This window comes from Pholcus phalangioides, unplaced genomic scaffold (genome assembly GCF_987345545.1).
Source record: "Pholcus phalangioides strain wild (caught in Gottingen) unplaced genomic scaffold, Ppha-v1.0 ptg000019l_1, whole genome shotgun sequence".
Classification (NCBI taxonomy): Eukaryota; Metazoa; Arthropoda; class Arachnida; order Araneae; family Pholcidae; genus Pholcus; species Pholcus phalangioides.
In genome coordinates, this window is record NW_028301612.1 from 1,731,095 (window position 1) to 1,743,424 (window position 12,330).

The following is a 12,330-nucleotide window of genomic DNA, read 5'->3' on the forward strand; positions in this document are numbered from 1 at the left end:
GGCCCCATTAGGGTTGCTATCCGGTACAGGCCGCATCAATGAAATGACCCAGAAAACTCGCAAATTTGTCTACGCCATAAGTATGAGCGGATAACAGGCTCGTCAAACGGGGTGGGGGAGGAATTTTCTGGTTTTTAGTCATATTTTTCTTGAATTTGTCGTTTTAATCAAAAACGTTGATAACTGTAATTTTCATAACTCAATAACTATGAGTTGAAATTATTTTCAGAGATATATATGTTACTGCCAAAGCCCGAAGTTGTCCAAGAGTTGTGGCCAAAGTCCAAATAGCAGAAATGATTCGGACTTTGTCTGGCCATTTTGCGAAGTGGCCGGAGATTCCTGGCCAAAGCTCGATGTGCTAGATGTGTTAGACGACCCGGTTGGAGCCAAATCCATTTTTTTAATCGCCATCGTGTGATGTATGTCTATATATAGCAACTGTATTAGATTAGCTTCATGAGATGAGACAGAAAAAGAAAGTGGAATTTCAGAGGAAAAGAACTATAAAAATAATTATTATAAACATAATATTTTTATATAAACAATTATATATATATAACCAAATTTTGGAGGGAAAAAAATGATTGCCGTCGTGACTGCAGTTGGATGGGTTGCCATAATTAACGTGGACATAATTATCACGAAAAAATACGCCAACTGGACAATGATGTCCCGAATCATGTTTTTCATAATAAATTTCCGATAACAATCCCTTTTGTTTTAGGACTTTGGCCAGGGAACACTGGCCACTTCGAAAATGGCCAACCCGTCACGAATTGGCCACAATTTCGGGTTTTGGCAGTACAAATATATATATACTAGCTATAATACCCGGCGTTGCCCGGGTTTTCTTCAATGAGACTTTTTTTTACCACTTGATATCTCCCTCTTTCTTTGAGGGACATACAAACTGTGTCCACGTTAACCAATATGGCGACTTCCTGCGCGACTCATGAAAGAAACAAATCTAGATTCAAAGCAACGTAAAAAGAAATATATATATTTTTCTTTTTTTAAAGCGTGCTAGGTATTTCGATTCCCTTCCCTCCCCCCCGAACTCCAAGTTATCCATCTCTGCCTGCTTCTGCTTCAAAAATGGTTAGATAAAACTGTGGAATTTTTTCGATGTACTTTTTACGGGCCCATAATTAATTTCAAAAAAACCTGAACTATACCCATTTATGCAGTTGAATATCAAAAGACACAATATGGAGACATTAATTTTCATGCTTGAGAAGATATAAATAAAAAGTTGAAATCAATGTTATTGTATGGATATCCTACTCGAAATGAGGTAGTAGGTCCGGGGCTAATTACTTGATATTTAATTTTCTGGGCTTCGTATATCTCTAAGCGAACTCAGTATTTGAGAAATCGAGTATTTAATACAATTTTTAAAATTATTGATGTGACAGAAAACCCCACCAAATTTCCTCATTTCTACGTTAAAATGGGCAATTTTAACACTGATTTCTATGAGAATCACCCTTTTCCTGACCCTCAAAGCCATGCTGATGATGATTATGACGTCATTAAAAAAATATCATTACTGGGAGTAAAGAAAATGTGGCAAACCATTATAAAGGCATAAACTATTATACATATACTAACAGGATTAAAGAAGTGACAAACCGTTGTGAAGGCATATACACGTCTGAAACGCATTGCTAGGGAACCACGGTAACCAAAGTAAACGTTCGGAAAGTGATTGTTGAGGCCGAGAAAGCATTGTTGCCGGACAGTTTTTTTGCCCATTTGGGGCATTTGCCCTGGTCTGACGAAATTTTAAAGTAGCCTATCGTTCAAGTCGGGTCCCATTAGGTATATATGCAAAATTTGGTGACGATCGATCTAAAATTGTAGATTTGTATAGAGAACATACACACACACACACACACAGAAAATCAATTTTATATATATAGATTTGCATTTTCTTTGAGTATTACTCGTATTGGCACCACTTCGAGAGTCTTACCAACGTAAGGATAGATTTCTTTTCATTTTGTCGGACACCTCGTATTTATTTGGAAATCAGTCAAACATGTAATAAATTATTAGTTACTTTTTTTCTCCTTTGTTGTTGCATTGTACTTCGATGAAAAGTGAGGTTAAGACTTTGGGGGCCGTTCAAATATTACGTCAGCAAATTTTTAGCCATTTTTGACCCCCCCCCCTTGTCAGAAAAATTTCGTTAGCACTGCATCCTACCTCCTAACACATATTGGTGGGATCAGAAACGTGACGTGCACGGGAGGGGGGGCATAGGGGGCTCCCCCCCCCCAGACGAAAAAAAAAATTTATGTAAAAAACATTTAAAAAAAATTAAAATCTCGAAAGAAAAAAACCTTTATATGTTATTATAATCGATTTCTGTTAATTTCAATGCTATTTGAAGTGTAAGAACTCAAACTTTCGCTTTAAGAAATTCATTGCGACCCACCCTTTAAGCCATACGTGGTAAACCCTTAATCCGCGGAACCAAATGTGGCCCTGAAAGCTATCTGATGTGTCCCCCCCCCAAACCCAATTTTTTAAAAATGAACTAAGCGGCACATTTACAAATCGCTTAAATGACCCGTGGCACAATTCCAGACCCTCTAAGTGACCCGTGGCACATTTTCAGATCACTGAAGTAGGCCCGTGGCACATTCAAAGATCACTTAAGTAACCCGCGACACAGTTCCAGACCACTTAAACGATCTGTGGTACATTTAGAGATTCCTTGAGTGACATGTAGCACAATTGTAGAGCACCTAAGCTCCCCCCCCCCCAACTCCGTTCTACATCACTCAAGTTACCCGCGGATTATTCCCAGATTGCTTAAGTGACCCGTGGCATAATTACGGATCACTTGATAATCCAGAGCACTTAAACGGCCCGAAATAATTTCCTGAGCACTTGAAGGATCCGTGAAACATTTAGAGATAGCTGAACTGGCTTTGTAAGGGATTTATCATTAGGACGAATAAATAGGACGAAAAAAGGTGCCCACAAGCTAGCGAAAGATTTTTCTCGTTTTTGGCGCACCGATTAAGACGCCATTTTAAGAATATTTCATATCTTCATGAAGGGTGGTTGATGACGTAAGCATCATCCAAACCACCCCTTGTCATCAAAAGTCAGCAAATTGGAAACCCCCCCCCCCCCATCGATGCTGACGTAATACTGGCTTTTGAAACATTAAGTGAGGCAAAATGTACATAAACCTTACAGAATATTGTGCTTCTTGACTTTTGTCGGAAGCCCGCTGCCTTTTCACATTTGACAGGCAGCTGTGAAGAAGTTAATTCATTCAACAGATTTTGTCCATCATCTTATGCGTCGAGAGTAACATTGATTTTTTAAATAAAACGTGCACATGGCCTGTGAATTTCACCCAAAATCCCTTTTCTTTATTATATAATTTTGCAGATAAAACACATTCAGAGCAAAAAAGTGAAAATGTAAAAAATATGTAAATGTTCTGGTCGTAGTCTTTTTTTTTTCTCTTGAGAGGAAAAGGTTTGGTCGGAAATAAAATAATAATAATTTAAAAATCAATTAATGAGAAACAAAATATTCGGAATTCTCGCATCGCCACACAAAAGAACTTATTTTGGAAAATCTTCATTCAAACTTGGGGATTGAAAACATCTGTTTTTGTGGTATTTTAGAAAATTTTGGTAAGTTTTGTGCCGCTTTAATCGGCAATTTCACCGTAACTTGGCGACTGGCAACAATTTTGGTGATGTCCCGTATTTTTTAACCGCATTTCCTATATTTTTCTAGAGGAAATATGGTCAGCCCAGATATATCGATGTTTAAACTTATTTTCGTGATCTTGGTGAAACGAACCGAAAACCAGTTTCTTTAAAATATGGATGCGTGCTATATTTTTCCTTGTTTTACATCAAAGCCGCTTGAAAGTCGCTCTTAATGCAGCTTTATCGACACATTACTTCTTTCATTTCTTTTCCCCAACTTGATCCACAACGTGGTTTATTTAAAACGGTCATTACTTCCAGCAAAGTATGTCAAAAGATGGCAGTGGGATTTTTCCAATGGTTTTCGAAAACAAGCGTCGGTGGTATAACGGTTAGCATAGCTGCCTTCCAAGCAGTTGACCCGGGTTCGACTCCCGGCCGACGCAAACGTTTTTTTTCCTGTCAATTTATAAAGAAATTGATGTTAAAACAAAATATTCAGGGTGTCTACAATTAAATTTTGTGTGTTCTGAGCTGTTTTAACTACCCATCAGAGAAAATTATTAAATTTTAGAGACGTAGTAATAAAAAGATGAGAATTTTCAGTCCTTACTTTTTTTTATTCGTTTAATAGAATTTTTAACACCAAAATCATCGCATAGCTTCTACGGAGAAATTCGTATTTTGCTATTATAATTACTAGATAGTTGATTAAATTTCGCTTTTGTGAAATAAATTTCCTCATAAATTTTTCATAAAGTTTGTTTCACGTCAAGCAAGGTTCCCTAAATCCCTGAAAAATGAATCATTAATATATCTTCAATAGCTGATTGGAAAAAATAGGCTTGAATAAGTCTCTCAAAAATCCTGAAAAATAAATTATTCAAAAAAATTGCATCGAAATTTCCACAAAATAAATAAATTACACTCAAAATGCCAAAACAAAGAACTCAAAGAACAAGAAAAAATTAATTAAACTTAAAAGGCTCAAAACTAGACTCAAAAAGGAACCAAAAATATAAATTAGACTTAAAAGGCTCAAAAATTGCTTAGGCTCCTGAGCCCCGAACTCGTTATGACAATCTCGATTACAGCTCTACGAATTTAACAAGAAGTAAATAATGATATAAATAAATCGATTCTACTTCTGCTTAACGTAAAATACATTATTAAGGATAATGTATACGTAAAATACATTATTAAGGATAATGTATACGTAAAATACATTATTAAGGATAATGTATACGTAAAATACATTATTAAGGATAATGTATACGTAAAATACATTATTGACCCATGAATAATAATCAAATATTGCATTACCAGTTTTTGATTCACTACGATTTGTACCGTAATTTCCCGTAATAAATCCGCAGCTTAGAAAGCTTTAAAAGTTCATTTTTAGCTGTTGCGGCTTATTCAAAACCACAGCCCCTATATTCAATTATTTTTTTCCTGGAATTTCAACTTTAAGGTAGTCTAGTAAATTCTTATGAACATTGTTTTAGGCATCTCTTTTCCCAGTTGAAAAAAATATTGAAATCTGAATCCATTATAATGCTTAATGTCACATTAAATGAATTATAAGTTTTTGAAGTAAAATGCTTGAGGTGAGATAAACGAAAGTTAATTTTATTTCCATGTCTATTCCATGAAAATATCTCATATGAAGTTGCGGCATTTGGGAAGCTTCGTAAGTTAGTTCGTATAGGCTAAAGTTCGAGCTCATTCAAGAAGACGAAGATCGTTAAATTCTGCACGTCAGTTGTACACAGACATGGTGATTCATAAACATACACATACACACATATACATGAGTTTGCTCAGCTGCTATTCGAACATTTTGCTTATCCGAAGCGCACGCTCTTTCAAAGAAATGTGCTTCATTTCTTACTGTTATAGTCGGGTAGGGCCGCAACTAGAAACAAAAATATACTCGGTTTCTCGGCACCAGTGCATATTTTGACGCTCCTTCACGCCCTGAAATTTGGAAGGAAAAAGCAGTAAACTAAGCTCACTTACTGATCCAGTGCCCAATGCATCAGATCTCTTTGCCGTCCCCTCGTTGCAACCCCGCTATCGGGGGTGCGTCTGAATATGCTGAATGTTGCTCGAACATCGCCAATCATTGAAATTATTTTCGATAAATTTCCGTATACGGTTATACATACTCATATAAATATCTTTACGAATATAAGTCCTTCGTGCAGCACCAACCATTTTCAACCTCCAGTGGTCCTTCCATTTGGAAAGATATGGAATCAGTCGGTACTCATTGGGTGAAGACGACGGGCCAAGTTCTGAGAATAAAACACACACACGCACACAAAGGTTCATTAAACAATTTTATTCACTCTGTTGAATTCACGTTCCTACTTCAGTACTGTATTTTGTTTCATTTTGTAGTTGGTATTCGATTCGGTTTTTTATCGAAAGAAAAAACAAATTCCTACTGAAGCTCTAGCATACGCAAGTAGACAACGGCTTGACCACCCATTCAGCTAAGATCATAGTATTTTTTGCGGTAAAAAATACCCCCTCCCATTTTGCTGGGACGAAAAAAAAAGTAAAACCTTCGCCTTAAGAAAATCTTGCGTACGCTACTGTACTGAAGCAGGAAAGGACCTTTATATCTCTCTTAGGGCCATTAGAACTCTTTAACGGCCTGTACGGAATGACCAAAAATGATGGGAAAACTTTGAAATATTGCTCCTGCCGCAACTAATAAGAATTTTTTTTATCCCCACTTGAAAAAAATTGATTACTAATTTAAATTTATATTTTTAGAGATCATAATATGTAAGTGAATAATAATAAAATAATCACACCCTACTTATTGCCCTCCGTGTCGCTGTGTAATAAATTTGAAAGAAATGACATTACTTGACTAACATACATACGAAATTTAAAAACAAACAACAACAACTCTACAATTTTCAAAAAATTGTTGTTTCAGTTCAAACAAAAATTTCGTGCTTATTAAAAATAACTTTCTAGCCAATTTCCTTATCGGAATGAAGTACATCACAAAGTGACACCTTTCTATACAATAATAACAGCCTGCATTCAATTTCGAAAAAAAAAACATTATCTCTCAAATTCTCATCTCATTTCTGATAATTCCATCTTCACAATTCAAACTAATAAAATAACTTGGGGAAATTGAAAATTAATCCAGTTCGTTTCAATCTGCTGATGTAAGTATTCCAAAGTTCAAATGAGGGAGGGAAAAAACGTGCGTCGGCCGGGAGTCGAACCCGGGTCAACTGCTTGGAAGGCAGCTATGCTAACCGTTATACCACCGACACCTGCCTGAAGAGCATCTTTTTGCATTAGTGTGCAATAAAAGCAAAAAGATGCGTTCGTAATAGAGGCCAGGAACAGAGAAGGATCGAGAGAAACAAAAGCATACATCAGAAAACCAGTTTTCATTGACATTTCAATTTTTCGCAGATATTTCGTGACTTGTGAGATTTTCCATAGGTTTTTCATACGCGTAAATGGGCAATACGAAAAGATCTTATCTTAGGGGCTGGGGGGGGGGGGGGGCGTTGATATATGCAGCGCTTTCGGAGCTAACGAGAAAGCGATTTTCGTTAGCCCCGGGTAAGACGCCTTCATATACATATGAAGGCTTTATATCATAAATGTGTATAAAGGGGTTCTAGCATTAGTGTGACCACGTCACGACCGGCAGCGCTGATCACAAACAAACATGAGCTGCGTGAGATTATAAAGAAAAACTTCACATATAGGACGTGGGTGAGTCTCTCTTTGTGTGTTTAAATTATTTTTCTAAAAACACTATGATCTAATAAGACTTACGAGCTCTTTAAATGAAAACTTCAAACTATTGTGAACATGCGCAATGTTAAAAATATAATAATAGTTCGTCTCTAATTAGTTATGAAAGCTTGCTATTTCTCGCATGTTATCTGTTTACTCGAATTTATCCTAGTAGCCACGCTTTTGATTCCTGCATTGAATTCATTAATCTCTTGAATCCAACAATCATTGAGTCATTATTCAATCTCATTGATTTCATGATTGATCGTGCTCTGACTGCTGAAATCTGTACTGTTGTGAGATATTTTCCAGAATCAATACTAATCAGACGCAAGGCCGTAACGGGGGGGGGGGCGACTTGGGGGATCTGGTCTCCTCTCCCCGAAGTGTGAGAGGATGAATGAAAAAAGGGGAAAAGATGGCCAAATCTATTGTCCTATCACTTTGGTAACCCCCCCCCCCACCCGTCTGAACAAATTTCTGGCTACGGGCCTGATAGTAATGCCGTGCATTTAATACATTAGTAGAAAGCCATCGGGGACCCTGTGATTTCATATAGTCTACACATTTCGAGGGGCCAAATTCGGGGGATCCAAAAGGCTCGCACGACAAGTCATTTATGTGCCCTTTTCTCCGTGTGGTTCGACTATACCTGTATAATTTATATTATATTGTTTAATGCTGCCAGTTGTGTGTGTATCTGTAAAAAAAAATCATCAGTTTTATATTGCTCTGTAATTTTTTCATATACGGAAATAAATTGAAATTGCAAATCAGAACTATTAATAATAATTTTCGGATTGTCAAGAGTGATTTCAGAATTGTTAAAAGTAATAATTTTTATAAAAAAATCAAATATTTTTGGGAAATAATTTCGTAACTGAGATGAAAATTTAAAATTAATGGGAAAAAATAATTTTAAAATTATCGGGAGAAATTTCAGATTCAATAAAAGAAATAATTTATCAAAAATAATCAATTAATTAATGAAAGGAAGTTATATTTGAAAATAAATAAAAATTCAAATTTGATGAAATAAATACGGGTTGGTAACTATCGACCGCCCTATAATGACCAACCAACACACGTGATTCCTAGTGAAAAACTAATATAAAAAAGTGCTTTCAGTTTTTTTATTTGACCCATAATTAATGTTATAAGTTATAACGCTTTAAAATTGATGACGACACAAAAATCCTGCCAAATTCACCGAATGTGCGCCAAACGTACAACTTGGCGTTTTTGAAACTGATTAGCAATGGTGCAAGAGAAAAATATTTGGGAAAGCAAAACACAGTTTCTTTTCCCCTCTTGTGTGTTTTTATTGCGATTTTCTTGAGATATATGTATGGTATATGCCCATGTACGTATTTAGAAATTAGTCTTCAAAAACGTGACATGTTTTAAAGCCCGGTAACGAGGGTTAATTCATTTCGTAATTAACTTAATTTTAAGTCCCCACAAGTACTTTAGAAAGAATGTATGCCAACGTTAAGGGCCGTTTACGCGGGTTTAGTTGATAAAGTGATTAAGAGTGATTTAGTGGTTAAGTATATATAGATTAGGGTCCAGTCTATTTTTGATTGAGTAGTATGTGAATGCGCCAGTGGTATTATCCAATGAGCGTTTACTACTTGATTGCCTACGTTGGGAACCAGGGGAGTTGAAAGTATTTCCACAATGTGGGTGCTTGTCTTGAATTTTCTGCAGGAAATTTTGATCTCCTAACCAGCTCTAGGGATAATCTAACCCGTGCCACAAATTATTTTTGATGCTCGAGCACCAACGGCTCCACCGCCATTGATTTGGACAGAGTTTAGAGCACTTGACGACTTGAAATTTACTTAACTATTTTTTCACTTAACTCGTGTAAATGGTCCCCAAGGCTTAATATCTATCAAATGAATATCTGTTTTCTAATTTCTGTCCCCCATCCTCGCCTCTTTCCAATTTTCTGCAATTCTCTCCCCTCCAGAATTTCTGCTTCCCTTCATGGTCCCATTTCTTGATGTACTTTTAAAATGTCTGCCTCCCTTTCCCTTTGCTAAATTTCTGTCTTCCCCCCTCCCCTTCTTTGGCCTGACAACCTACAATTTTTCTGGAATTCTGGCCCATTTACCCCATGCACGTATCGCACACCTAGAAGAATACTGAAGAATGTCACAACTCAAAAATTCACGAAATTGAGTTAATACCATATTCAAAACAACAATGTTTATCTCTACAATTCAGTAATAGGTGGCATTCCTATAGCTACAAAACTGGCCTCAGCACCAGAAGTTTCGTTCTAGTAGGCAGCCTTTTATATTGAAAAAAGTTAAGTTTATTTTCGTTATTCTGAAATTTCAAATTTTTTGAGTTGTGACAGTATTTTTCTAGGTGTGCGACGTACCATTCATCAAAGAGAGATAACTAAGCTTTGACTGTTCATATACAGTGGATCCCGCTTATAACGTTTCTCAAAAAATCGTCATAAAAAAACGTTGTAAGCGAGAAAACGCTTTAAACGGGAAATCTTAATGAGAATTTGTTAGATTTGGGACCACAAAAATAAGCAGTACTAATCGGGAAAACGTTGTAAGTAGGAACGTTATAAGTGGGACCGACTGTATTCTATTGTCGTACTAAGTGTTTCTTTGTATGGTAAGGTTTTAGCGATACATTTCTGTCGCTTTTTTTTTTTCAGAGAAAGCATCCCCATGTATTGTATCGGTATTTCCCTGAAAACAAAGGAAAGCACACGTGTGGTATGCTATGGATATTTATTATTTCAATTCACTTTTGACTGTAACATGAGTCACAATAATAAAAAGCTTAATTCTTCCTTATATATAGTTAGTATATTATAATTAATAAATAATTATTAATTATAATATACTAAATTATACTTATAATATACTTATTTTAGGAAATAGTGGGATGCACGAATGGGGTTTCAAGCAGTTCAGGATACGGCCACCAACACGCATCAAGGTATTTATGCTTGCCATTTTGTCATAAATTGTTACATTTATTGTGGGGGGGGGGGGGGGGAGAGGACTTCTGTAATATCCATTAATTTTTCAATTTTTTTCTTCTTTCTCTAGAGGGATGTGAGAGAAGTTTACAAGTACATTGAATTAGCATTAATCATCGATCAAGCTATGGTAAGTTTTTTTTTAATGATTCAAACGGATTCCGTAATAGAAACTAACTTGCAGATTCGACCTGAATCCATAATTTAACTGCAGTATTCAAATTATTACTTATATATATAATTACTTATATAAATAATTACTTATATATATAATTACTTATATAAATAATTACTTATATATATAATTACTTATATATTATTAATATTATTACTTAATATAGATTTTTCATCAAGTTGCGAAATTCAATTGTCATAAATGTGTAGAGCTGAAATACAATTTTTGAAGCACACTAGTATAACAGCAAAAAACTTCTATTTCCAGTTCGAAAGCAGAAATGCGTCAAGACCAGAAGTAGTGAACGACGCTATACAGATTCTAAACTGCGTAGATATGGTAAGGAGAGCAAGTTATGTATCACTTAATCTAGTGAGATAATTTCTTTCTTTTTATAACGTATTGATAGCATCAGACAAAAATACAAAAAAAAAAAGAAAATCGCCCACTTCATAAATGTTTTTTGGTGTAATTTTTTTTACCTCTAATCAAGTTATATTTCCTCACACCCTATTTTGTTGAGACAGAAACGGAAAATTGGTAAAACAAAAACCAGAATGAGAGGCATGAAAATGCAATTTAAATTACGGGCAAATAAATGAACATGCCGCGTATGAGTTTTTTCCCCGAGAGGTTAAAATAAATATTGAATTTTTTTAATTTTAAATTGCAAAAATAACTTTATAAAGATTTATAGAGGGTCGTGTACCAGCGAGTAGAAACCAACAACCCCCAAATTCCATTTCAATGCGGTCTGTAAATATAGGATATGCGGTTCACATAAATATTTTTTTCTCGTTCAGTAATTTTAATTATACTGAATTATTGGGTTTTTCTTCAAGTGTAATATATGTGTTACGAGTGCGAATTGTTTTCATCAAAGTAGATATGATACAAACTAAGGTGCGGTAAATTCCACCCCATTATAAAATGACATTTTTCCCTCAAAATAATGAAATTCACCTCTGTTGATTTTACGCAGAAAAATGCAGAAATAATTATGTGCTATTCATCATTAGATCAATATTTCCCAAAGTGGTATTGCCCCTATCACCTGCCCTGCCAAGGGGACAATGGAATGTTCTGGGGGAGCAGTAAAAGTTACAAGGGTGTTATATACGTTCTTATATGCTGTCTGAAGTTGGGAGGAGAGTGGTTATGAGAAAAATCATTTTTCTCAAGAAGGGGGTTTGGGAAGTTCGTAAATGGGAAAGGCGTTTAAAGCAATAGTATATATTGTTTGGGACCAGAAAATTATTTTGTAAATTTTCGTAAAATCGAGCGCTGACTGTGCTTTGCCCTGGGACCTATGCAGAGTGGCTTTTGGGCAATGCGAATCATGCATTCACACGGGAAGCCGTTCTAGGAGTAGCACTAAATCCAAGTTGAAAGAGTGAAAAAAAGCTTTGGCGACCAAAAATCATGGAAAGGAGGTGCCAAAAAATAGGACCCGCACTGGTTTCTTTTTTTCTTTTCAAGCCGTCGCTCCGCCTGTGTCGTTCTTAACCTTTAACTAGCGTTGTGGGGTCATTTTGACCCCACGCATTTTTCATCTTGCCGCCAATTGAGAAAGAAACGCATCTGAACCATCTTATTTGCAGTACCTTTCAAGCTCGTTGTTTACATGTGTCTGACAAATATTTATGATGCTTTTTTACCTCTTTCTT

General features: G+C 35.7%; 1 protein-coding gene and 2 non-coding genes across 8 annotated transcripts in view; 2 read left to right on the forward strand and 1 right to left on the reverse strand.

Annotated features, from left to right (window-relative positions):
• The window catches only part of mmd (disintegrin and metalloproteinase domain-containing protein mind-meld), a 213,881-nt gene that overhangs the window by 155,471 nt on the left and 46,080 nt on the right, over positions 1 to 12,330 (forward strand). For all 6 annotated transcript variants that reach the window (XM_089248253.1, XM_089248252.1, XM_089248249.1 and 3 more), the window contains 4 exons: positions 10,159 to 10,219; positions 10,381 to 10,445; positions 10,559 to 10,618; positions 10,931 to 11,002. In XM_089248253.1, the coding sequence (XP_089104379.1) occupies positions 10,159 to 10,219; positions 10,381 to 10,445; positions 10,559 to 10,618; positions 10,931 to 11,002 (258 nt within the window). The remainder of the gene's footprint in view (positions 1 to 10,158; positions 10,220 to 10,380; positions 10,446 to 10,558; positions 10,619 to 10,930; positions 11,003 to 12,330) is intronic.
• TRNAG-UCC (transfer RNA glycine (anticodon UCC)) lies at positions 4,061 to 4,132 on the forward strand. The gene has a single exon. It is a non-coding gene; the product is annotated as a tRNA-Gly (tRNA).
• Positions 6,923 to 6,994, reverse strand: TRNAG-UCC (transfer RNA glycine (anticodon UCC)). The gene has a single exon. It is a non-coding gene; the product is annotated as a tRNA-Gly (tRNA).